Raw genomic sequence first — 26,687 nt, 5'->3', positions numbered from 1 at the left:
TGCAACACATTAAACACTTAAGATCTAATTTATTAATATGACATTTCAATATCAATCAAGCTTATTACAATGTGCTACCATGACAAGTCGCTCATGCCAGCCAACACATCAGTGTATCTCATATGTTATTTTTTTTACTATTAAAAATGGGTAAAATCTTAAATTGTAAATCAGAACTTTAATACATTTCCATGAACATTTTTTCTTCCTGAGTCATGTCAGATATTAATCACCAATGATGGTTGTTTAACAATGAAGACAACAACTCCCATGATCCCACACTACTTAATGACGTCATTAGACGCCTATCAACAGAAATGACATCCTGTGCATTTAATGCTTCTCATACGCATGTAGTGTGTGCTGCATTAAACTTCTCAATGTACTTATATGCTCTCTTGTGAGTTAAGTTAAATATGAAGCAAGAGCTGGCATTCAATTAGCTTAGCATAAAATAATAGTTAAAGCACGTAAGTCTCAAAATCACAACACATTTTAACTTCTTTGTTTCCGTATAGATATAAATAAGACATGACGTGTTCACTGGTTAGATTTAGAGGAGTTCGTAGGTGGATATTTTTATTTTGTATACAGTCAGCCTAGCTTTTTACCCCTACTTTCAGGTTTTATGCTAAGCTAAGTTATTAATCTGCTTGCTTTAGCTTCATGTTTAGGGCTCAGATATGAGATTGCTATCAGTCCTCTCAGCAGTGTGTAGTCCCCTAAATCTTTAACCTTTATACCTGGGTGGAAATATAGAACAATTAAGAATATACAAAGCCACAATGATTTTAAATCATGGGCTACATCAAAACAATGATGATGACTCTGAAGGCTATAAGCCAAAATGCATCGGTTAAATGAAAAAGTTGTTCTGCATACATAAATATTCTGAAATACTGATGCTACCACAGTATGGACATTTAGTGTATTATGATTTATTGCTTTTCTCTCACATTGGCTTTTTTGGTTAATTAGATCTCAGCTTCATTATAAGTAGAGTAGTATTTACTATCTTTAACCACCTCTAAAGTCAGACTATGTAACACAACTGGAGCCATTCCAATGAATATATTGTCAGAGGTGAAACAACGAGCAGAGATCATAGTGTGAAGAGTGAATTGAAGTTCATGAATATCAAATTTTATTTCTGAATGAATCATCTCGAGCTGTCAAGCCACTGCAGCTGCATTTAATGATGATAGTTACAATGATCACTTAGTCTACTAGGGACTGTGATATATTATTGCAGTGAAAGAAACCATACGCAGAACAATTGACCTTTAACCCTCTTTAGTACATCTATGATTCAGACTAATACCTCAGAAAACACTAAAGACAATGAACATTCATTAAAGCTGTTCAGTCAACACAAATAAACTGTATGTTAAACCAATTAAATGTAATTGTAAATGTATTGTAATGTAATGTTTGCACAGCAAATGTGAATATAAGCCAAAGTGCAAACACTCTAACCGAACATAACATTTGAAAAGCAGATGAGGAGGACCGGCAGCCTGTCAGGGATGACAGGTGAGAACAGAAGAAAGAAACGTCTATGTGACGAGTTTCATATCTGCTGTCAGTGTCTCTAGGCTGCGGGAATTAATGCTTTTATTCCTCGATGATGTTTTTGAAACTTTTACACCATGACAGTCAGTTGCTACATCAGTTGTCTCTGGGAAACCTGAGCTGCTTCTAATGTGACATTGTGTTTGGATTTCACACATCTATTAATGTATGTTTTAATATGTCACTGTTACTATGCTTAACAATATGATCCTCAGTTTCAGTGGATAATTGGTCGACCACAGATGTTTAAAATACTGACTATGTAGAGATCATTATCTGCCTGCTGTCAAACCCTACTTGAAAGCAACACATAAGAAAGTGTAGCTTTTTAAAAGAGTATAAAAACACACCTTCTGTTGTGATGGAATAAAATATTTCAAAGCTTTTTTATTTACCACAGATTTCCACCTCACTGATTCACAAAATAAACTGATTTCCTCTTCAGAGAGAGAAGTGTGAGATCTGCCTGATCTATATGCATGAATAGATGTGCCACTGGGAATGCACAGCTTTCTCACCTGTCTCAGGTGATGGAGGAGAAGGAGAAAACAAATTATTACTCTGTTTTAAGCAGAGGAAACCGGAGAAAACTGTCACTCTGGAACTACAGCTGTAATCATCTTTCTCTGGCGATGTCGATGGGTTGTCGACTTGCGTGAGTTACCTTGGCAGAATGAACAAAGAGTGCGGGATGCCTGAGGAAGCTTCAGCACCATGTGAAATCCCTTTGTTGAGTGCTATGGAGTCTAACCCAGACATCGCTTCTTTCATGCATCTATCGTCTCCTCATTCCTCTGTCTTTTCATCCATGCCAAATGACAATGATAGGCTTATTTGTCATATAATATACATAAATCATTTATATATTACGCCCCTGAAAAGTTGGCAGCTGATAGGTTCCAGAAAAGGCAACCAGGAACTAGAGTGGCCCACTAGAGATAGAAGAGGGGCAGAGGTTAAATGTGCTACACTGCTTTTTTATGCCTGCTACTGTTGTGACTTTATGTTTTTATTGCATGAGTGATATTTTTAGTATCACTTTCTGACGCTTTCTAACCTACATGGTTTAAAAGTTGTAAGTTATGCCTTTATTTGTGGTATAAAAATGCTTTATAGATCAGTTACAAGCCAGCCTTCCCTGTTTGCAAAAGATTCCTTTGGCTGGTGTTAATCTTTTTTTATTTGGTAATGTTGCAGTAATAAATGTGGATAATGCAATAATAAATACTCGTGGGCTTTACACTTACTATACCCCTTAGCCTTCCAATGGTTTTCCAAAGAAAGCTGACTTTTTCTTTAGGAGACTGTAGCAGGCTACAGTGAACATATTTGTATCATATTGATCTAGAAGACCTACAAAATCCATTGGTACCAAACATGACATGATGCAGGCTAAATTTCGAATAAGAAAAAAAACAATATGGTCCTTTTCAAAGGGGTCCCTTTAACCTCTGTTAAACCTACTGTAACCTACAGTTTGGAGCAAAACCCTTGCAGTTTTTCTCATAAAATTGGTGGGGCCATATTGTTTATGCTTCTAATAAATCTCCAAACTCAGCCACTACCGAATTGACCAAAAAGAGAGTCCACTTATGTTCTAAAGCGGATATACTCAGGTGAATGGGCCGTTTCCAGCACTTAGTTTTTTCAAAAATAAATCCTTTCTATTCCTCTGGGTAACAGGCAAATAAATAATCCACTTCCAAATGATTCTTTATCCTGCAAGAGATAATATCTCTTCCTGGGAGATTGAAAGGGTAATTAAACTGCTGTGTGTGGCCAACATTTACTGAATGTTTTAACTCCTTCAGTTAAACGGCAGATAAAGTATATTCACTGTCCAGTATCCACACTCATGAAAGAATGGCATATTATAACCTGCCTACTTCACACAATAAGAAATAATGGCACAGGCATTTTCCACCAACAGGGATTTGTATCTCTTGCTGCAAAACAAGCCTGCCAGCCTGTTTTCTCCAAAGAATGCAGCTTTGGCGTGTGAAAGCTGTGAGCAGAGAGCTTTATTTCAGCTATGGCATGGTAGAGGTTGACAGCCATCGGAGCTGAATGTGTTTTTTTGGTCCCACCCGCTTGAGAGTGGTTGTTTGGGCGAGGTGCAAGTCGTTGTGGGAGCCCCTGCTGCACTTTGCAGATACACAAGCCTGCGCTTTCATGCCCAGACCCATCAAAATGGCCCTGTCAGGCTGCTATCTCCAGGGACTCGCTACTGCAGTACAGGGGGATTAAAGCTTTTTATGAAGCATTTTCACAGCCAAAGGTGTGCGCTATAGCAGCTTGTGTGCCATTTTTCACAACAACGGTGGACTTAACTTTGCTGGACGCTTAAAACTGGAAATACTGCATACAATTTGAACAACTAATTGCACTACAAAGGCGGAGAGGTGGGGGTGGGGGGGGGGTGGGGGGGGTGGGGGGGGGGGGTGTTAGCCAACACAAGTGCACAGCAAAGAGGGGGAAAATGTTAAGACAATCCTTCTTGTTCAAAATCCAGTAAATTATGCTCACGGAGAAGTGTGGTAAACTGGGCCAGATTGTACCACATCTCCTTTGGACTGTGAAGTTATTGTTACTGTGAAAACTGTTATTGTTTATTGTTTATTGCTTAAGGTGTAGCATTCAGGTTGATGCAAGAGCTTTGAGTCTTGCGCCAAAATAACAAAAGGAAAGGAATAGTATTCATTAAACCCTTTGATGTAAATGGTTGCAAAATGTGGTTATATAGTGGATGTTTTCATACTTCTCAGCAGTGTTATTCTGTTTTCACAGATAGAATTCTGAAGCAGAGAACAGTCTAGAAACAAGCTGCAACAGCATTTTCAAATTTAGCACACAATCTGTGACAATTAACAATCCCTTTGGCCCATATGTGATAAATTGCTTGTAGGAGAAGCCCATTTATTACAGTCTTATCTTTGAGGCTGCTCTTAAAAGACTGAATTATCCAGCATCACATAGCACTGGAAATAAGTGGAAAACAAACAGAGATTAAAGCTTCAGATTTGAGCTATTTACCAGACTGGGGTAAAACTTGCATGCAGCAAACCCCAGGACATGCTTGAGTGTTTGATGTCCAATCACAGTGTATTTGACATCGATATCCAAAATATTTATTATAGTGGCTTACATTGTGTGCAATGACAGCCAAAAAAACCCCATTTAAAATAGCTTTTAACATTTTCTGGATTCACACACAATATTTTAAAATGAGCATGCAATGAACAATATAAATTATTTCGTAATTTAAAATATTCCCACGAAGTTCTATTTGATTTTCGAAATTTAAAATGTCTTACAAAAGTTTTACTGTAATATCACAAGGACATTGAATCAATCACCAGTAAATAAATAAATGGACAGGCGGACCTCTGTGCTATCCTTTTTTTCACCTACTCCTACCTGCTGTAGTAATGTCGATGCTGTCCATGGTGCTGATATGTATTTTATCCGTGTGCAAGCTCTGCCATCCAGTGGCGAAGAGATGAAACATGCTCAGTGAGTAGGAGGATTAAAACGAAACCTGGAACTAAAATGTTTGTTCCCACCCGGAAACAAAAGGTGGTGCACCTTTAATGCTAGTGTTGTGACATTATTTAACTGATGGTTCCTGTCTTTAGTAAGTACGACTATTGTGTATTTTATCTCACATGAGACGTTATTGTATTCGTGACAATCTTACAGAGAGTGGGTAATATTTCATACAGCCCTGAAAAAATATATATCAGATTTTCACAATGCTAAAGTGACAGTTTGCTGCTTAGCTAGCAAGTTAGCTTTAGCTTGTCTGTAGATGGCGGTTTAACAGGATTTGTTCCTTGGTAGTAAATAATGAATGTAACGTTGGAGTATTTTACCGTAAAATATCGACCGTGCTCAAATAGCATTAACGTTTGTAGCAAATATTGTAACTTAGTAAGATGAGATAACGTTAGCTTTTGGGTAAGAGAACTGTCCGAGTCTTAATTTAAATATAAACAAGAAATGCTGCACTGCATACAATGTTAAGATTCATATCTCAAAAACATTTTAACGATCTATGGCTAATGACCCCGAGTCACACTTCAATTCCGCACACGTCTTTTCCAACAAGCGATATAATATATTAAAGATATCGTCACCCTGTTAAGTGTCATTAATGTTCATGACACATCCCATGTCATGTTTATGACACACTCATGTCACTCTTAGATAGACACCTTAGAGTAAAGTGTTACCAATATTAGTGTCAACAATAAAACACTGATAAACTAAACTGATAACTAAACAATCTCCCTCTAGCTCTTCTTTGCTGGGTTCTTATCTGATGCCTATGAATGTGGCAAATTGTAAAAGAAGTGATGATCTTAAAGGGGTAAAATTACATGATCTGATCAACTGAGGATGTAGGCGATTTTACCATAGGTGGCCGGCGTCATGAGGAGATGATTTAGGAAAGAAAAAAAAAAAATTTTGTTGACAAAAAATGACTCAGGCGATTATTTTAACAGTGTGACGATATATAAAGTTTATGATTTGGTTCAAGCTACTCATTGCCACCATCTATTATAATGGTCAGCCAGGAGAAATGAGTGTGGGTAAAATGCTATCTACATTTGCAATATTTCAATTTAAATAGAGTTATGTACTGCAAAACATCATTTTATTGCTTTGTTATATCAGCCAATTTAGCCCTACAGTTCACACAATAGAATGAAGTATAGTTATGCTTGTAATTGACCTGTATTTCTTATAACTGTAACTAGGCTACATCATTTGTTTACAGTTTCTGTGTTGTATTCCTATGTTTCCCACATCTTTATCCAGCTAATGGACTGACATCAGCCGGCAGAGATGCTATTGAAAGATCTTCCCAGAGAGGCCCTGTTGCGGCCATTGTCCAGGAATGAGGTGGTGGGCATGTTGTTGAGATTGACCATCTTTGGTGCAGCGACCTACTACAGCATCAAGTGGGTTGTAGACGCTATGGACCCTACCGCCAAACAGAAAAGCCAAGCCAAGAAAAGGGTATGTAGAACATTGCCACATAACATTAGGTATATTCAGTAAGATCAATTTGGATGTAGCTATATGTCTAGGTGATCTGTAGCAGATATAGTTAAGAAACAAAAAGATAACTGGAGCAGCATTTTGCACACTATCTGTGTTCCTTTGTGTCCTCAGCTGAGCTGTGTGTCTCCTCTCTACAGGCAGAACAGCTGATGAAGAGGATTGGCGTTGAGGGCGTCAAGCTAACCGAGTATGAGATGAACATTGCCTCTCATCTAGTTGATCCGCAAACTATGAAGGTAAAGTAGTTGTAATTCTCATCCACAGCATTGACATTATAAAGTGTCAGGACATTTTTACCATTTTTATAATGCCATTTCACCATATTCTCCCTTTCTGCAGGTGTCCTGGAGAGATATAGCAGGTCTGGATGAGGTCATCCATGAACTTCAAGACACAGTCATCCTGCCGTTTCAGAAAAGACACCTTTTAGCTGGATCCAAACTCTTTCAGCCTCCTAAAGGTACCACAGCATGTCATCTAATCAGAACTATGATGGTCAAGCTTTACACATAATCTTTGAAGTACATGCTAACATTATGTTACAAAATGAGATGAACTTGTTATAGTAATTATAAGTGATTCACTAATGGACTGGAAGTTACGCATTAATGTATGGGATAATTAAATCTTCAGTGCTTCTAGAAAGGGCTGTTGTTGAACTGTGCAGGAATTGTTGGGTTTTTACACAGTTCCTCAAGTTTAGGAAGAGGGAGTTTATTTTTGTTGATTATTATTTCACTAATGTGTACACTGCCAACATGATATTTTACACAAATAATAAGATGTGATCTGTTACAGAATAATACACGTCACGATCGGACAGAAGTAGTAAAGAAGGGAAAATCTTCAACTCCATAAAATAGCTGATACTGTCAGCAAACATGGTGTTTCTTAACTAATCACATACCAGGCTTGTATCAAAGTCAGCTTTTATTTTTGTCTCAGTCTGCTTTTTAGAGAAATATGTTTTAGCCACCGACCAAACCGCCTCCATAGGAGCAAGTATAAAAAATGTCCTTGTCTGTCATTACCACATTTCAATACCTAAAGAGTAAATGGTGATTGGCTGACTTTGGTTTTTATATAGTAATGTGCAGTGAAAACATTACATTACACTCACAGACCGGCCTCACATGTGTGTATGTGTTGTATTGCGAGACGCTTGGTGTAAAAATAAAAAAAGTATCGCTCAGGAGCCAATCGTTTAAGTATCAGTTCCGATATGGGTATTGATTTTTTTGTGTGATACCCAGCCCTACAGAGCACTGACTTGAAGAACTCAATTAAGCCATAAAATGTCTGGTTGCCTTGTCAGTATGTTGAGTTCTGGGACAGTGAAAGAGGAGCAATACAATTCAGTTTGGAATTGAAGACCATCAAAGTGCTGCACAAAGTCAGCCTCTTAACCCCTGCTCCATAATCATTTCTAAATATAGAACCAAAACAATAAGAACCAATCACTCTCACAATTTCTGACTACATTTTCTATCATGACTGCTAATAAGCAAAATGCTAAGGCAAGCAAACATAAAACTAGATTTAAAGGTGTATGACTTTAACAAACTACAAACGTCAGAAGTTGTTATAAAACCGGTTTGTGTATTAGTCATTCTCTTTCTCATTATTGTTCGAAAGCCATCCGGTGCATTACGCCTTCATCTAGAGAGCTATGTGCCAAAAAGCAACTGACAAGATTTGTACACTTGGCAGCCTGACAGCAGACGATCACTTAGAGGAACACTTTAGTTTCTGTAGAGAGTTTTACTGTTTGGCACAAAGCTTTCTGCAGAACTCAAGATGACTCAACCTTCTAAATTAGCCGTTATGGGAATCCAGTGCCATGCCTTTTCTCCAGCCTTTATTTATATCGTGTAACTTTTTAAAAGTATGCAGCAAGTTGGGCCAAAGTTTTCGTCTGTACGTGCATTAGAAAAGACCAAATTAGGGAAAATATCTCCCCAAGGTAACCAGTAATAGTTGATGTGAGTCACAGTTCCCTTAATATTTAGCTCTATAAACTCTAAAGTCATCCATAAAAATGTGCATTTCATTGTTTTCCTTAAAATTATTTTAGTAAGAATTTTAACTTATTTTAGTAAGAATTTTAGTACTTTAGTAATCATAGCAGTAATTCCTAACTTTTGTTTATATTTTTTTCTTGCAGGTGTTTTATTGTTTGGTCCTCCGGGATGTGGGAAAACCATGATTGCCAAGGCAACTGCCAAAGCCTCAGGCTGCAAGTTTATCAACCTTCAGGCCTCCACGCTGACAGACATGTGGTACGGCGAATCACAGAAGCTGACTGCTGCTGTCTTCTCATTGGCTGCAAAAATACAGCCCTGCATCATCTTCATTGATGAGATTGGTGAGCTTGATTGCTTTGTGATTACTTTGAAAATTGTATATTGATATTGTTACGTTTTCTCTGTTTTCATATCAACAATAAATGTGGTTTTTCTCAGAGCTTTGTTCTTCCAAGGCTGGAAAAGTTTTGCTAAAATGTTGCCTCCGAAGGCTGTCTAAGTATTGAAACTACAGTTCTCATGATGGTTTTGGGGATGAATACAGGAAATATAATGTTGCAATGGATTCAGAAAATTATGCCATGGACTAAAATGTAACCCTTTTTTAATTTAGCTAGTATTTATTTACATTTTGGCATTGTTGGTACCAACAGGTATGCCACAGATAGATGCTGCTCATTTGTGCATACTGGAAAGATTGAATGTAAAGGCAACAGCATTCTCGGGTCAGCAACAGCATTTTTAAGAATAATACTTTTTTTGCTGTCTATTTAATGTTGTACATGTATAAGTGATGCCAACCTCTTCTCTGACAAGAATTCCAAATTCCTTCAACCATTACTAGATATTAAAATGCTCATTTGGTTATAATTACAAAGTTAATTATTAATCAGGGTCCCAATCGATAGTTTAGTAACTTTATGAGACTGATTTAGGTGAATTAGCTATCTTTTCTCTGCTTTACAGAATGGTGCCCCATCTCGAGGTGACGAAGAGTAAATCAAGTCATGTAATTTATTATAATTAATAATTATTGTGACTTCGTGCCTTCATGATAATTATTAATAATTCTGATATTCATCTAGACACAATTTTTAACCACAAGACCGACACAGGTGGTGCTCAGGTTCAAGGCATATGAAAATCCCAACAGCATATTGACACAATTAACAGTATGCCAAATCGGCTGTAAGCAGTTCCTGTTTGCAATGCACCCAAGGATTTGTGGACAACTATCACTGTATTATATTTTTTACGCAAATTGAATTAAAGTACCATAACTTGCTCCAAGAGCTGTGTCTCACAGCCACTGCTGACCGTGTTGTGCGTGTCAAATCAGTACACCAAACTACAGTCACTAACTTCCATTATTGTCCCTTTCACCTCACGCAGTATCTTTGCAACATGTCTGCCCCTCCTTAACCCCTCCTTCACAGTTTAAAAATCTCTGATGTAGGATGACACAACAGGCTGAAATCCATTCATTAAAGGAGCTATATCGGGCAATGCGGTCTAATCCTATTTCATCCCCATGAAATTGCCCAAACTGAATTCAACCTGTTGATCTCAGTCTGTTATGTAGATGAGGTTTGTGTAAATCCTTGTGTCTCTTGTGTGTTAGAGTCCTTTCTGAGGAACCGCTCTAGCCTGGACCATGAGGCCACAGCCATGATGAAGGCCCAGTTCATGAGCCTGTGGGACGGCCTGGACACTTCTACAACAACCCAGGTAACAGAGCCACAGCTTCCCTGTACTGTAATGAACCTAGCAGATAGGTCACACTGGTATATACTGGTAGGATTTCTCTTGTGTCTTCCACAAACATCCATAAAACCATTTGTGTATAAATTACTCACCTGATACTGGTATCAAAGCATCCACTTAAAAACTCTGAAACTTGCAGTATGAACCAAGTCTCATTTGTCTCGTGTGGTAGACTACCAAAATTAAAGCAGCAACTTCCGTTCTCCTCCATATTGACAAATATTAAGCAAGTGAGTTTGAATAATATCAATTAAGGTATTAAAAGATTGATTCCAAAATTGTAAAAAATAAAGAATAAAATAAATGACCATGCATAAGTTAATTGACTTTTTTCCCCACCCCTAATTCACACTGATTTTGTTTTCTTTTATGATTGCAGGTGATGGTGATGGGAGCTACAAACAGGCCACATGATGTGGATCCAGCCATTCTGCGCAGGATGCCCACCACTTTTCATGTTGGCCTGCCAGTAAGACACACACACCAACACTAAAAGTCACTTTCTGCATAAAATACTGTGACTTTGTTTTAAAGCTTTTATTTATGTACATTAACATTGTTTGAATGTATTTTGCAGTTTGGGCAAAAAAAAAAGTTTCCATTTCCAGAAAAGAAACTAGAGCCTACAGTAACACGATTCTTGTAAAATCATCAGTTAATCTCTATTTAATGAATGAAATGGTACGTTTTACTGAGCGCTTGTTACTACACATAAAGTTAAGCAGCACAGGTTAAGCTTACTGAACTGCTGGCCAAACCACAGAGAGCATGGGCTAAATGCAGTCCAATAAACAGCCCCTTATTATATCAGATGGAAATGTAAGACAGCTGTTGATGCAGGAGAAGGAGAACAATTATAGCTTTTTGCAGTAAATGTATTCACACATATTGTTCATGTAAAATGTGTTCAGGCAGTTGAAATAGTACTATTAGACAGTCTATAAACTTGTTTTGATTCATAGGTTGAATATGCTGCTGTCCTTCTGTCTTTGCAGAATATAAGACAAAGACAGGACATCCTGCGGTTGATCTTAGCAGGAGAAAACGTAAGATGGGATTTCTTTCAATCTCGGTCAGCCGTGGAAGAATTGATTATATTGAGTGCTCTCTTTTGTCATGCACAGAGACCATTTCACACCTGTATTTTCACTGTCAAATCACATTAGAGTAAATCAGACTACCCATGAACACAGTTAAAGACCAGTGACAGCTCACAGATGAATTCTGTATAATTGTCTCACATTGCGGTCCTGTTCTTCTACTCAGCTGAGCAATGCCATAAATCTGAGGGAGATAGCTGACAAGACAGACGGGTACTCTGGCAGTGACCTCCGGGAGCTTTGCCGCGACGCTGCCATGTACCGCGTCCGGGACTACGTCCGCAAGGAGCAGATGAGGCAGATTGCTCAGCAGCTACAGGACTGTGAGGAGGAGGAAAAGTATGACTCACATTCAAAAACCCACAAGATTTCAGAGCCCTTGTGTGCACTGAGCATCTCTTTGTTTAAATACAGAACCACAAACAGTCGAGGTTAGATCGATTTTTTCCAAAGGCTGGGAGCTGTATTATTTTCAGTGATGTATATATTGATACTCTCTAACTTAACATTTAACCTAATATTTTCACAAATGAAGCATTCTTATCAGTTGTCAGTACAGTGTTGAAAATCATAGGGATTTTAATAAAGTGTGAATACACATCAATTCTACTCATAATACACATTAAAATCACTTTAGGTTGAGGCTCACATGCAAAACTAGTGTTGATCAACTTAGATTAACACAGTCCTGTGTGTGATTAAACTGGAGGGTAGAGGTGGGGGGCTTGATTTGAAAAGAAGCTTATATTTTACAAAAGGCTAAATATCTGATCTGCGTCACCCATGCTTTGGCTGTTGCTAAGCAACTATTATAACCCTCTTGAAGCTAAAAGAAGAAATGTTTCTAACTTCTCCACACTCTGAACACTAAGGCGCCAGCATGTTCAAACAAATGTTTCAAACAAAACTAAGGAAGCAGAAACTAGACATGCAGCCTCAGTGTAGTGCTCCGTAATCAATGCAGTGACTTGATCTTTTTCATAAAAAAGCTATTTAGAAGTTAAGCAGCAGAAAGATTAAAATAAAAAAAATTACCTACTTGCAGCAGCCACACATAAAAAATGTATAATTTCCATGTTGTTTCAGCAAAGATTTAACATATTTTAGTGAGCAACATGGATTTAAGCCAACAGCGACTACATATTTTACAGCATTTGGATCATGTTTTTATCTGGGTATAACAGCTGTTTTATTGGAAAGGTTGGTATCACCTGATGGAGAAGCAGCACCATCTCCTGGTGGCAAAAGTCAGTGTTGTTTTTAGTAATTTAAACATCGTAAAATCGTTTGCATTGATCTGTGGTAAGAAATACTAAATTATCCTCCCCCTGTGACTTATCATTTGTTAACCTCGGTTCCAAAGAAGTTGGGATGCAGATAAATATTTGTTTTTGTAAATATATGCACACTGAATTTGATGCTTTCTGTTTGTTTGTTTTTTACATTTTACGCAGCATCCCAACTTTTTTATTATTGGGTTATATAAAAGTTAAAAGTGGAAAAGCAATTTATACTCCCTTCACTCCCACAAGGCTAATTCTCCTCATTTACATTCTTACTATTGACTGCCTCCAACAGTTCCTTATCAACAGAACCTTTGTGGCTTAGGATAATGCCCTAAGTCAAATAAGTCGTTAATACGAGTTTAAGCTGTATATATTGATATAAATGGAGTCATTTAATTTGTATTGCCCTCAGTTCATTGGAGCCAGCAATATTTCCATAAGCTTTGAATTATAAATACAAAGATAAAAGAAATGTGACGACATATATAACAAATAGGAATGTGTATTAAATATATTCCAACCGACTTTGTCACCATGTCGGGATCACACAGAAATTTAAAGCACTGAGGGTATGCAGAATAAGAACAGAACAACTTCCTGAGATAGAAACCATACAGCCTAAATATGAAGGCATTATGGAAAGCAGTTTGCTGTGTCTTTGTAAAGTATTTGGCATTCTAATTGTGTTGTACAATATGCCATTAGTATAAAACAGTTGCATTCTTGTTTACTACCAAAGTTATATATACTATAGTACACACTGTATATTATTAGTGTGCAGTGTATATTTGGGGCACAGCTGTTGTTTTTGTTGGCCTCTGACCTTTGTGTCCTGTGCTCCAGGCCTGTGGATGAGGAGCGGTTGCGGCCGGTCACCCAGCTGGACCTCCTCTTTGGCTTGGACAAGATGAAGGAATCGAAGCTGGTCACAGCGTCCATGTCACCCATTGTGGCAGAGGTACCACTGGACTAAACACCAAACGCACCACTACAGGAAACGTTTTCTTCTCACTTTTGTCTGCAGTGTTCCAACTTACCGAGCAGAGGCCCCTCCAACATGTCAGAGGTGCAGTTGGAAAAGCCAGACAGCAGCCATACTTTTCTTAAAGTTTATTTATCCAGCCAGGGTTTGTTCTGAGCATGCTCACTTTCAGCACAGACCTGCCACGTGTACAGTTACAATACATTCTCCTAGCTTGAGAAGCATTTTCCATAAACATTACGGAACTGTCTGAAATTGCTGCTAATAATACTAAAAATTACTCTCCTACACCACTGTAAGGTTTAATGTTATTACACATGATCGTGAGCAGAGTGAATTGAGCAAAATGACTCATGAGGCTGGACTCCAGACCATGAGGCTTGGCATTGCCAGACTACTTCCCATATGCTTAGTATTATTGAACCTCTTCATTCATTTTTTTGCATTTCCAAGAAATCAGGTGTTGAGGGAATGTAACAAATCAGAGCAACAAACAGTGTGAGGTAGCGCTGAGTGATGCATGCAAGTTGGGGCGGAGCTTAATCCATTTTTGTTTCAAGAAATGGTGGCAGCTTGGTTACACATTTTCTCAAACTACAGCCAAACGGTACTTTAAAATGTGTTCCTAAAACCATTTCTGGCAAGAAATAGGCAATGTAGTGAAATCATTTTGATTCAAATTTCATCAACGCTGCCTAGTTGGACAGTTTGATCTGAATTTGTGAGCTTGGTGTGGTTCAGTGAACGCCAGTCGTCATAGCAAACCTACCCCCTATGAGACAGGTTCTAATTGGCCCATCCAGGGCCGGGACAGCTGGAAATCTGACTGTGGGAGAAAGACCAGACGCATCAGCCAGAGCAAACAAAACATGAGCTTAGCAGATTCATCTGCTTCCCAGGCTACCAGACCAGTATAATTCCTTTGAGGTTCGGTGCTTGATTGATCAGCTGTCTCCTATCTTTCTCTTTTGGGCTAAAACATGTTTGAATAACAAAAAAGTACATATTATCCAAACACATTGGTTAGTCATCGGCTGATCCTGGTGCTCCCAAGTCACATTAAACTATATTCTCTGCAGACGTTGTCATGTGATAGCAAGTAAGAACGTAATGCATCTCAGTAACATCCCTTTTTCCAAATAACAAGGTATCGAATGAGGGAATTGCTTTTTCATTTTCAGCAATGCCAGATTATAAGATTTAATTATTCAAAAACAACTTCTTCAGTGTGTTCACATGAGATTAGAGTGCGGTGTTTTACTGCAGGGTCGTGTGGCGGTGAGAGAATGTGGCCAATTTTTAACTTTAGTCCCCCCAGTTGTAGCACAAGTAGACTTTATATTTTACAGTTATTGTTTCCCATCAGTGTTTTTATGATTCCGACATTTCCAACCGCACTTGAAGTCAGCTTCATTCATTTCACAGCAGCTTGATAACAAAAGATAAGGGACTGTGCTGGAGATACAGGGAGGGATAGTTACTGCACTCTCTCACTGATTCTCTGGCTACAGGATTGGTAGCAGAAAGCTTGAGTCTGTTTCAACTTTTCACGGCCCAAACGCACTACCCGTCTCAGATAATTGTGATTACCTGTGTTTTTGCCGCACCACCAGATCTAATCTGAGCTCAACAATAGATTGTTTTTTCCTGATAAATCTACTGTACTGTTTGGACACCGATGTCATCAGGTTTTGATTTCCATAATCATTCACAAAGTTGATCAACAACATTGTTTATTATATTTGTTTTGTGTATTTAACCAGCATGAGGTTGCAAAAGAAAACTGCAGTAATGCAAGACTAAGCATGTAATGAGTTACTGCTCCTAGGGAGTACAATTTTCTTTTCAGGTACAATAACACATAACAGTTAAATGTATGTTTTTAGTCATGAAATGACTTGTATGAATTGTATGAATTGTAGATGCCATCAAGTCACAATATGTAAACAATAATGAAGAGACACTTGGAACACCTGTTACGTTTTGAGACGTGAAGCTACAGATTCAAATTAATAGTATTCATCACTTTTTGGTTCATCAGGGCAGAATTATTAGATAAAATTATAATAAACAGTGTTAGCTTGAATTTGTTTGTTAATATATGTGGACAAATGTAGATAACAAAACAGTCATCACTTAAAGACAGAAATATGATCCACCGCTGTAATGACCTGAGCGTGAGGCAGCAATAAATGACACAGCTATAAGCCATTATACCAATATCAGTCATTACTCTAATGGGGTAGTATTCTACCTACTGCATCTGATGTATCACTGCTTGGTCCTCAGCTATTAGCAGGTTGTTTTCATAGGAATTGTACTGTGTGCATGTTTGTAAATGTAGAAGTAAAATGCTGTATTAGATTTAAGATGAAGACTTGGAAGGCACCTGAAGTTACACAATCCAATAAATGCTCTTCGGTGCTTTTAGTGCTGCTTTGAAACACAAAGTTTTTTGCACACTTTTTTTTTCTTCTTGAAAAGTTTTTTTTCCACCCAAAACAACAATAGCTGTTACTTCTTAATGTTCAAATCTTCCTGGCAGTTTCAACAAAGAGTTTTTTTAGTCATATTTGTTGTGCCATTATTATTATTATCAGTCAGTCTCCATTGTTACTTTGCATGTTTTTAATAATGACCTTTTCATGTCATCAATCAAACTTGTCGTTTACACATCAGGGTTTTTGTCTGAGCTGCTTTTATCCTCACTCTTATTCTGACTTTAAGGAGAACATGGCGTTAAAATTCAAATACTTTTTATCAGCTGTCAGTCTGAAATTGTTATGACATGCTTTTCTGACTTCCCCCGGTCTAAAAAGCCTCATTATTCACCACACGGTCACAGCATGTGTTCTTGGATCTGTTCGTGGGTCTCATACAGACCTTTCTCCCACGCAGTGTGAGCAAGCCAGGGCATAGCAGTCATTAAACACTGACCACGTGGTGGCACTGCAGCTTCACTGAGGCATGTGTCTGAGAAATGGATTGCTCACATGAAGAGCAGGTTTATAGCATTGAGGAGAGATAATGAAATAGAGAAGCCTGCATATGGGATTGTTGCTCCCTTATTTGTTCATTCTGTGATATTTAGGCATCTGTTGCTCTTCATTAGAGTACCTCAGGTGACAGTTAAAGGTCATAATGTTGCCATGTAGAACAATGATTGTGTCGCCTCAGCTCACAGGTCTTAGTTCCTGTTCCAGGAGACGGGTAACATTTGTGCAAATGCTTTTTCTCAATGCAATATCACACATCAGGTCGTTTGTCAGTAATGAGGCACAGACTAATTGGATGCGGAGTGTCCATATGCAGTTACTGTAAATTACATTGTCAAATATGTGTATGTGTTGAATATGATATGTTTATCATGTACTGTAAAGTGTATTTATTAAATTACAATGAAGAAAATATTTCTCTTTTTTTTCAACCAGGTAAATGTTTCCTGATTATTTCAGCATTGATTTCTTTGTCCTGTACTAAATGTAATATATCTATATATAAATATCTAAGCCTACTAATTACTCAAATTGTTTGTATTTAATGGCATATGCACCACAATGCTAGTTTTACAAATAACTTTCTGACCAAGTGAGTAAGTGTTGATTGTGTTTGCTACATTTTTTGGACCCTAAAAGCTGTGGGAGTGTGGTACTTTATTGGAAGTCTGAATCATCATAAAGTGTTTGTAAATTCTGCGGCTGTTGCAGTCAGATCCTGTACCCTTTAGGCATGCATTAATAAGCCATTGTTGGCCATATTCAAGCTCCTACTCTCTCCACTCTGTTGCCGTTTGCTCCAGCTCTACTGCTGGTATCTAACAGAAGCCTCGCATCGCTAATATGCCGACTTTTCAGGACTTGCTGACAGCCAAACAGTTTTAAAATTGCGGTCTGGTTTTTAATGGATGTCTGGACAAGTGCTGTAAGGTCATGAAATCTGAATTACCCACTCATAAGGGCTATGCAAAATTATGTCAAATGACTTTTTAAAAACCTCTGAGGATTTATTAGGTTGTATTATGAGAACAGCTATTTGATAATGATAATGGCTCATTCTCTGCTTTAAGCTTCTCCTGGCTGCTGTCCATGCTTTGACGGCTCTGCACAGCAGCATGAAATCTGCTGCAAATATTCAAGAGCCACGATTCAAGATAATTTCATATAACTGGTGATCCTCAGACTCTTCATCGTTCTGTTTATAACCAACTACCTGCAAACTAATGACAGTCCCATCAACCTCCACTGAAAAATACGTTTTGTTAGCTGTCAATTAGCAGCTGTTAGCATGCCAACTGGCAGATGGTGAACACACTAAACATTAGCATGTTAGCATTGTCTTTGTTAGCACGTTAGCATAGTGCTGTTAGCATATAGCTCAAATGATTGCTAACTTCACAGAGCCACTTGCATTGCTGTAGACTAAGGTGTGTTGATTATCATTATTGATAATGTGATAAGTGTTAATATCATTAATGATATGTGTTAATATCATTTCTAAATGTTTGAATGCATTTAGTTAGTCAATAAATGAGTTGGTATCCCTGCTGAGTATAGATAGGAGAATAAGAGATGAGATAAGAGAAATCTTTTACCACCCACTGTCCAGCCTGCTCTAGCACCATGTAGACCTTTCACAGACCAAGCTGTATAGATATTAACATGAATATGAACATTTCATTTTATCAGATATTCATATTCATGTTAACCCTCCAACCCCCAATCAGTTTCAAGGGGTTTATTTTCTCCTGTCACATTTTACGCACTGTGGCCTTGTTTCTTGCTGCTCCTTTATGGAAACAGTACAATCATGGCTACTAGAAGTAGGGGGATTTAAAAAAACAAAAAAAACAGTTAATGCCATAAATCATTCCAGTTGAACTTCTTTGATAACTTATTTTACAAATAAATGTGTAAAACATTTTGGGCCCACAATTTAAAATGTGGCATATAATAAAGTGATTCTGAGTTTGGAGTGTTTTTTTTCCTGATGCGTTCAACTCAAATGATCTGTCCTAAGACTGTCAGAAAGTTGAAAATTAGATAATAATGTATGTTTTTTACAAATTCTGGCTATGATAATATATATACCGGTACATATATATGCAGCATGCTTATTAACCCTGTTGGCAGGTTTGGGTTTTCAACAGGGTAAATCATGTTTTTGAAAATGTAATACATTTTTGAAAATATATCCACAGTTTTTGCGAGGTACACAGGACTTTCAGTTTGTTTTGTATTTTAGCTAAGCAACCTTTGAAATGGGACTTGACAGCCATAAAGTAATGTCGGAGGAGTAAATACCCAACAGACTATTAAGCAAACTTTGTCTTTTTGTTTCATTAATAAATGCTCAAACTGTGTGGGACACACTCTGCCTTCACGCTAGGGAAGTACTCTCTGTAACTGTGATTATAAATTTTAGTCTATTCAACCTGTGTGGACAGTGTATAGTGAAGAGTTGGTGGTGGGTAAAGTAGCCATTTACACCATAAAAACAGTAAGTATGCATGTGTACTTTCCTAAACATGATGCATCCCTATTTTTCCCAAACATCAGGCTCACTCACCAGCGTTTATGATCACAAAGCAGTATTTAACACAAGGTTACTCCAAGCCCATTAATCCCATCCGACTCCTAAAGGCTGACTGGTTTCAGAATTCTCCACAAAAGCAGGTAAACTGGTGTATTTTTAAAGAAAGAGTTAAGTAGTGTGCCTGTAGTGTGGACAAATGGTCAGGTGATATTTACAGTTCACTCTTTAATGAGACAAAGTCTGGAGTGTTTTCCTCCAACTTAGTTCTGCAAGGATGCATGTCTGATCTTTGACTCAGAGTCATTGATTAGTTATTCATAAAGCTATTGATGAGTTATTCATGAAGAGGGAGTGAAAGTGAAAGTCTCCATTCCAGCTCTTTTCAATTAGAGGACAGCTCCCAGTCGATAAACATGATGGAAGAGGCTCTCGCCCGAAGCACAGCTGGCTGGAGATGTCAAAGACTTCCCATGGAGAGGAGAGCTCAGACGCAGATAGATTCACTTTGTCTGGCCATGCTCTGTCAGTACAGCAGTTCTCAGCGCCGGTCGGATGGTCTCAACCTTTTTCCATCAGATATGAGTGGTGGAGAGTGTATAATGGCCCCACTCTGCTCCGTGACAGTCCTCTGAAAGCTTCAGTGCCATCGGACATGATGAGCGAGCCCAGAGAAATCAGCAGCAGCTGTTATCCCTGCCACATTTCGCAGCAGGATATCCTGTTGCCTGCTGATGCTCAGAGTTTTATAACTGACTAACTCACAAAGTCGTACTACATAAGCATATTAAGGGCCGAGCAGCTCTACACTAGTGAAAAGGAGTCCAGGGGACAGTGTTGATTTAACTTTTGTGTTTTTCTTTGCATCTTTAGATAGTCACATCGAAGAGATAGACATGTGCAACAATGGTACTGGCTCAGAGTAACCTCAAGTACTTGTGTTTGTATTTGCATTTCCGATTTGTATTTCGGTTCCTACAAGAACATGTTTACATGCCTGCATGTAAAAAAGACATTCCTTTCCTGCTACTCTCTCTCTGATTATGCCTTTATCACCGTCTATCTGAAACGCTCCGTTTTAGTGCCTGTCTATTTTACCCCCCCCTCCTGAAAAAGCTCAGTCTGCTCTGATTGGTCAGTGTTTTCATGACCTCCACATCTGCGCTCTCAACATCTCGGCACCATCATTGCACCTGGGGAATGACTGCAACAGCACTGTAGTGACACTTTCTATATACTATTTCTATTTATACTAAACTTGTGACATCACACCCACAATCATACCTTTTCAAACTTAAATTACTGCCTCCATCGACAAGCCACTTCTTTGCATCCATATGGAAACAGGCTCATAAAGTCCTTTTTATTTTGTATTCTATATTCAATAAAACAATAAAATAAATAGTACAGACATTTTAACAAGGGGGTTATGGTGATGGCTTTATGGTTATGAACACTTCTTGGCCGGGCACAGAGACTTCCAGGAGTCTCAGCTCTTTGTCGTGGAACCTCACAGTGACCTCTACTGCAAAACCAAACCTTGTTTTTTTTATTGTTGATGTGCTGGTAGGAGGTTTATCGGCTTCTTCATAGGTTCATATGTATCTTTTAGACATTGTAGAAAGTAGAATCAATCTTCTAATCTTGCTCACAACAAAAGGAGCTTATTTCCCAACAAATCAAACCATTCCTTTAAAGAGAGGTGCCAGGTTTAAGGACAAACTATAAATAATTATTCATGCTCTGTTATTCATATTGTAGCATAGGCTCTATGTGTATTGTTGCAGCTGGAGAGATAATCATTATTCACATGAACATTTTCCATCTCCAAAATACAGTAGCTATTCAGGAGCTGAGCAGTAACTTGGCTTTAACTACTATGTGTTTTGGCATTTATCCAAAACTGTTTTCACTGGGTTGTTATAAAGACATGGTGATAAAGTGAGAATGTGGAAAAATAACAGAAAAAAACATTACGATTTTTTATATGACAATAGTAATATGTGCAGTGATTGATTTGGAGATTTTTTTTAAAAATAATGTTTGGAAAAATGCAGTCACTTACACTGGTAAACCACCCATGTGTATTATCTGGGCGCTGTTTCCCACCCCCATGGAGAGATCGTGCAGCCGCAGGGTCTTTAGAGCAGCCTCAGTGGGTCAGGGTCTCTTTGCTTGCATGTCATGCATCTCTGCATGATGAAGAGGTCCTGCCCTACTGTACATTAAACTCCCAGACCGATCGCTGCAGGAGCTGTGTCTGAAGGAAGTACTTTGATAATGGTTGTGTGTCATTATTTGTCAAAGTGCTGCTGAAGTATCATGGTAAAAGCTACTGACATAATGCAAAGGAGGCTCAATCACCCTAAACCAGGAAGCTGTAAAGCAGTGGCAGCATATGGTGTGATTCATGTGTTGACATCACATTAAAGTGTCTTTACAAATCAACTGAGCTATTTGTAACCACTGTAGACTTTATGGCCTACAGGGTTTTATTGAAGTTTATAGAAAAAGCCTCATTGATAATTACACAACCTGTGTGTGTCCAGGATGCAGCCATGTATTAAAACTCCATGTGGTGATCTTTACAAGGCAAATAAAACATTTTATTCTTAAAAGGCAAAGATGTGGAAGCAGGAGGCCATAAATTCTATTTTGGGCACATGAGATCTACAGTGTATTTTTAGTGAAATTCCTTAGGGTATCTAACATAATGTTGAAACATATTTTTTTGGAAGTATTAACTTGGTTGCCATTATCATCACGGTATGGAAGCCCAGAGAGGCAAGTGAGAAGAACAATTCTGGCGATCCATTTTCTAAATCTGATCTAAACTGTTCTCTCTCCTGTGTTCATGACTTAAGAACAGGTGAATGTGAGGTTTTGTCAGGATAATATTTCTAAGCTCCTCATTTATGTTTTTGCCAAGATCATTTTTCAAGTCGTTTGTTGTTGTAATACTTATTTTGGCCACACAAGGCTGAAGAGTACCACCACTCCGTTTTTTAATAGGACTTAAAGTTTTAATGTTCTTCCCAGGTGAGTTTGGATGTCTCCACTTACTCTAAACACGTTATATAACTCGCTAATGCAAAATATATGTAACGTGTTTAGAGTTCATGGAGAGACCTGTGTAATGATCAAAAAAAGAAATTAAGGAGCTTGGAACAATAATCCTGTTTAAAAAAAAAAAACGATTTCACCGGTTCTTAAATCATTAATAAAGGAGAGAAAATCCTTTTCGATCAGACTTAGAAAATGGGTCATCAGATTTTTTTTCCTTCCCTTGCCCCCAGGGCTTCCATATTATGGTGCATGGAAAGTTAAACAGGATTTGCTTTATGCTTTATATTATTACAGCTATAGATGCTATATTGATACTATCATAATGGACCTGATCTAATATATATACTCTGCAGACAGTGTGATAAGCTCCTAGGCATAATGAGGCATGATGATAGAATGAGATGTGCAACTGTGCATTTGCTTACTAATACGAGTGTTGTAGTACTGCAGAACTGTTCAGTAAAAGTAATTAACTTTGAGTTTCTTGTTGTGGTGTGTTTAAGCCTTTGGTTTAGCTCATGAGAACACTATGGGACAATATTCAAGGGTAAAATGTGTTAAATGTATCCTCCCTCCCGGAGGGTAAATGCTTGTTAATGAAAAAAAAAGACAAAAGGATTATTAAAAAATGAGATAAAACTCAACTAGTTCCCTTGTTTAGTTCTGTATATAAATATGGACTAAAATTATGTTGTTTTTATCATGTAGATTGGTGACTCTTTGAGCTGTAAGGTGCATGCCATGGCATCATTCCTATCAAAGTTGCACAGAGGTACATAAAGCAAAAAACATTTGCTCAGTCCCTGGAAAATAACCCGAGTTCCGTAATTAGTGAATTTTACGTCATTAAGGACGTTACAATGTAAGTAATGGCTATTTAAGGTTTTGTAATGGGAAATGGATGTACCTTAAAAAAATCATCAGCTGATTTCCAGATGTCTCTTTCTAAGTCTATGGGAGAAAAGTGTTTTTGAGCCAGATGATATAACATGATTGACCTGAAACGCGGAAGAACCTTACATCTACATGGCCAGCAGGGGGCGACACCGCCAGTTGCAACGTGTTTATGGTCTCAGTAGTAAGTTACAAGTCTTCTTCAACACAGCATGATGTTTAGTTTGTAAATGCTCCTCCCAATTACTAAAAACTAACAATAAAATAAAAAACAGTAAAACTGACAATAAAGCAGGTAATGCTTTAGGGCATGTCGACCTTCTGGTTGACAAGTCACTACCATGGCAAGCTGTTGATCAGGATAGAGGCATAGTAATGCATATCCGTGGCACTGTGTATATTTAAACAGACCTGAACTTGTTTTTGGTTTTACCTTGAATTATGCAGGCTAATGTGGTCAGGAGCTGCAATCATGTTGCCGGTATAGGTGGAAATGCATTGTGTCCTCCGTTTCTTGGTCAAATCTACCCCCATTCCTACACAGCTCTACCTACTAGTCCAAATATGGTCACTTGTTCTTCTGATGACTGCCAAAATAGTCCAGTGGCTATATCCACTTCTTTTATACAGTTTAAGGTTGGACTATGTGCAAACACTTTCAGGCAGTTTGGATTTTTAGCCACATCCTTATCAGGGATGCCACTGCAGGATTTCACAGCTAATAAACACTAGCAGTGACATCACTGATTGGGGTGTGGCCACAAATACATGTTTATTAGTTTTAATGCAATGCAGCAGCACATATCTGCCCAGTGTGATTTCAGACTTGATTGAGCCTTTAATGAATCATTGGCTTCCAGGCACTGAGCTGTGCATGTTTATGAGTAGAGCCACTAATGGTACAAATTTGGTTGAAAATTAGTTGTTTCCCCTTTTTCCATCTTCTTTTTTGGCATTCGGAAGTCATAAAGCAACAAGTACCAATTTACTGACTCCAGTTTTTTTTTTACCTAGCTGTTCTCTCACCTCTGCCGCCTCACACCTAACTAGATGGAAGGCCAGGTTGGAGAAGAGGCCGAGCCATTAGCAGATGTAATTGGAATGTCTGATGGCCGCAGCACACCGGATGAAAGGTAATCAGAAGGTGTGTGGCTGTCAGAGGAGGTGTTAAGAGAAGGGTCAGCTCTTAGGCCTTTCTGATGCTGTTATTGAGCATTCCTCCTTGGACTGAGAGCACAATCAGAGGCACAGCTCATCTTTTCCAGAGCTTAAATGTTAAAGAAGTAGCGTGGGTGCAAGTGTCACTAAAGGTTGTATTGACCCTGCAGTCAATACCTCAGATATACAGTTACTGTCAGGCAGTTATTATTATATGTCAACAATTTTGATTACTTTTGCTGATTCATGTGCCTGGGTGGTACAGATACATGTATACCAACCAATCAGAGCTTACAGGCAGCATTAAGAATAGGGACAGCATTTTCCTCGTTAGCTACCGAGATACAACCATGACAACAGTGAAGTAAAATGGCAGAGATACAGTCCTTGAATCTGTTTTTTAAGTGTTGTTTATAGCAATAGGTTAATTGTTCATTAACTGTTTGTTTGAAATTGGCATTGATGGGACTTATATGTCACCTAGTGACTGAATATAGCCACTACTTCCAAACAGAAATTAGCGGACATGAACACAATTTAAGGCTAAATGGATGACGTCAAATAAAATGGTTATTCGGTTTAATAATCAAGCACATTTAAAGCTGCAGTCAATCATTTTAAATGAATGAATTAAAGCCCTCCAGACACACACACACGTGTGTGTGTGTGTGTGTGTGTGTGTGTGTGTATTTGTGACATGTGTAGTATGTAAAATTACTTTTCTGTGATTAATGTTTTGTTTAACATGTTTTTCCCACAAAAAAGTGAAAGAAAGAAAGAAAGAAAGAAAGAAAGAAAGAAAGAAAGAAAGAAAGAAATGGCAATCTGCAGGGATGTCATTGGTTGAGTTCATTAGACTTTTGAATATTGATGCCATTAATTATGGGTTGTTACAGGAATTCACATGTGGTTATTAAATCATTCATCATTCCTTCTAAAACCTTGCACTGCCCACTGCTTTTCTCAACGACCATTGTTCACCTGCAAAACTAAAATGAAAGCACCTAAAACTTGTAAACACACAAAATATCTTTTTAAATGTAAGCGATTACAGAGATGCATCATGCGCTTCAGATGAAATCAGATGCAATAATTAGTGTCAGACGTTTAATTTGATGCCATGTTTTCAGAGTCTCTTTAATCTCTCATTTCATTACAGGCTTTGGCACAGTTTGCATTTAATTTTCAGATGTGTTTTCAGATTATGCTCGTTATAGATTTTAATTAACTCTTGCTCTGTTTACAATGAAGTGCTGTCTTTTAAAGCCAGTTTATTGTCAGTCAGTTGTTTAAATGCTAACTGTGGTTTCAACTTTCCATTTACTTAATATTCTCCAAATTTCAAAATAAGAGGACAGGAGTTATCTGAAGCATTGCCATCCAATATTAGTCCTAAAAACTTTATATAACAAAATTGCATCATAATTTAACATAGCTAAAATTAAATCAGCCTTGGTTATAGTTATATCAGCACATAAACAATAGTTTCCTTCTCTTTATATTAGATTACACATTTCTAGTTGCTTCTCTGACTCATCAGAAATCTGCTGCTGCAAACATTCTGCATTATGTAGGTATTTAATGAAAGGAATATTTATTCTAAATGTCCAAATAAGTCACAGATACACTACCAGTCCATGAAAATCTGCATATTGCATGCTTTCCAATTAATGAATATTACTTCAAAACTTTGTTTAGTTGTTTTTCCATGAATGAGCTACTTTCTAATTGGGGCACAATAACACAGGAGTTCACACCCCGCTGAAAGAGGTCTAATGACACCCTTTCTATCACCCATTGAACATTTCCTTCCTTCCTTTCTTGCTTCCCTTCATCTTCATTTTCAGAGAGAACAGAAAAGTTAGAATGACGCATCTGTTCGGAATGCTGGACAGCCTCTGCCAGACCTCTGCAACACACACATTCCCATGTCCCAGAGTCACGTCAAAAGACAGCTAGCTATGCTAATAAAGCCGAGGACAAAAGCACAGCACCCACTGAGGAGAGCGGAGATGGGATAATGATCACTAATTAATCATGCACTGGGGTCATGCGGCTCATCTCTTCAACACCGACACAGGAGCAGGAGGGAATGACTCACTTCCCGCTGCAGGCTCCACATAGGAGGCAGCTGAATGAAGTGAGACATGGGTATCGCAGCAAGACGCCTTTTATTAGTCTCAGCCAGTGATGCAACTGTGTGAGCTGCTCTGGAAGTAAAGGATTATTCATGCATGTCCAATCA

At 38.1% G+C, this 26,687-nt stretch overlaps 1 protein-coding gene across 2 annotated transcripts; it reads left to right on the top strand.

Annotated features, from left to right (window-relative positions):
* The first annotated feature begins 5,152 nt into the window (after positions 1–5,152).
* On the top strand, positions 5,153–26,434 carry atad1a (ATPase family AAA domain containing 1a). Of its 2 annotated transcripts, XM_059337377.1 has the most exons (12): positions 5,153–5,206; positions 6,394–6,594; positions 6,777–6,875; positions 6,979–7,099; positions 8,804–9,004; positions 10,285–10,391; positions 10,807–10,896; positions 11,423–11,473; positions 11,694–11,866; positions 13,657–13,771; positions 24,299–24,417; positions 26,290–26,434. In XM_059337377.1, exons 2-11 carry the CDS (start codon positions 6,421–6,423, stop codon positions 24,332–24,334), a joined length of 1,167 nt encoding a protein of 388 aa, XP_059193360.1. In that variant the 5' UTR covers positions 5,153–5,206; positions 6,394–6,420; the 3' UTR covers positions 24,335–24,417; positions 26,290–26,434. The 2 variants fall into 2 exon arrangements, with proteins under 2 accessions (XP_059193360.1, XP_059193361.1); XM_059337378.1 differs by lacking the exons at positions 24,299–24,417; positions 26,290–26,434 and having other exon boundaries at positions 13,657–16,245.
* Positions 26,435–26,687: the final 253 nt, after the last annotated feature.

This window comes from Centropristis striata, chromosome 7, assembly GCF_030273125.1.
Source record: "Centropristis striata isolate RG_2023a ecotype Rhode Island chromosome 7, C.striata_1.0, whole genome shotgun sequence".
Classification (NCBI taxonomy): domain Eukaryota; kingdom Metazoa; phylum Chordata; class Actinopteri; order Perciformes; family Serranidae; genus Centropristis; species Centropristis striata.
Note: the sequence above shows the minus strand (reverse complement) of the source record. Positions and strands in the feature narration are given on the sequence as shown.

Coding starts and splice junctions, on each gene's coding strand:
- atad1a (XM_059337377.1), top strand. CDS start 6,421: ATGCTATTGAAAGATCTTCCCAGAGAGGCCCTGTTGCGGCCATTGTCC. Junction 10,897..11,422: donor CTTTTCATGTTGGCCTGCCA/GTAAGACACACA, acceptor CTGTCTTTGCAG/AATATAAGACAAAGACAGGA. Junction 13,772..24,298: donor TGTCACCCATTGTGGCAGAG/GTACCACTGGAC, acceptor TTTTTTACCTAG/CTGTTCTCTCACCTCTGCCG.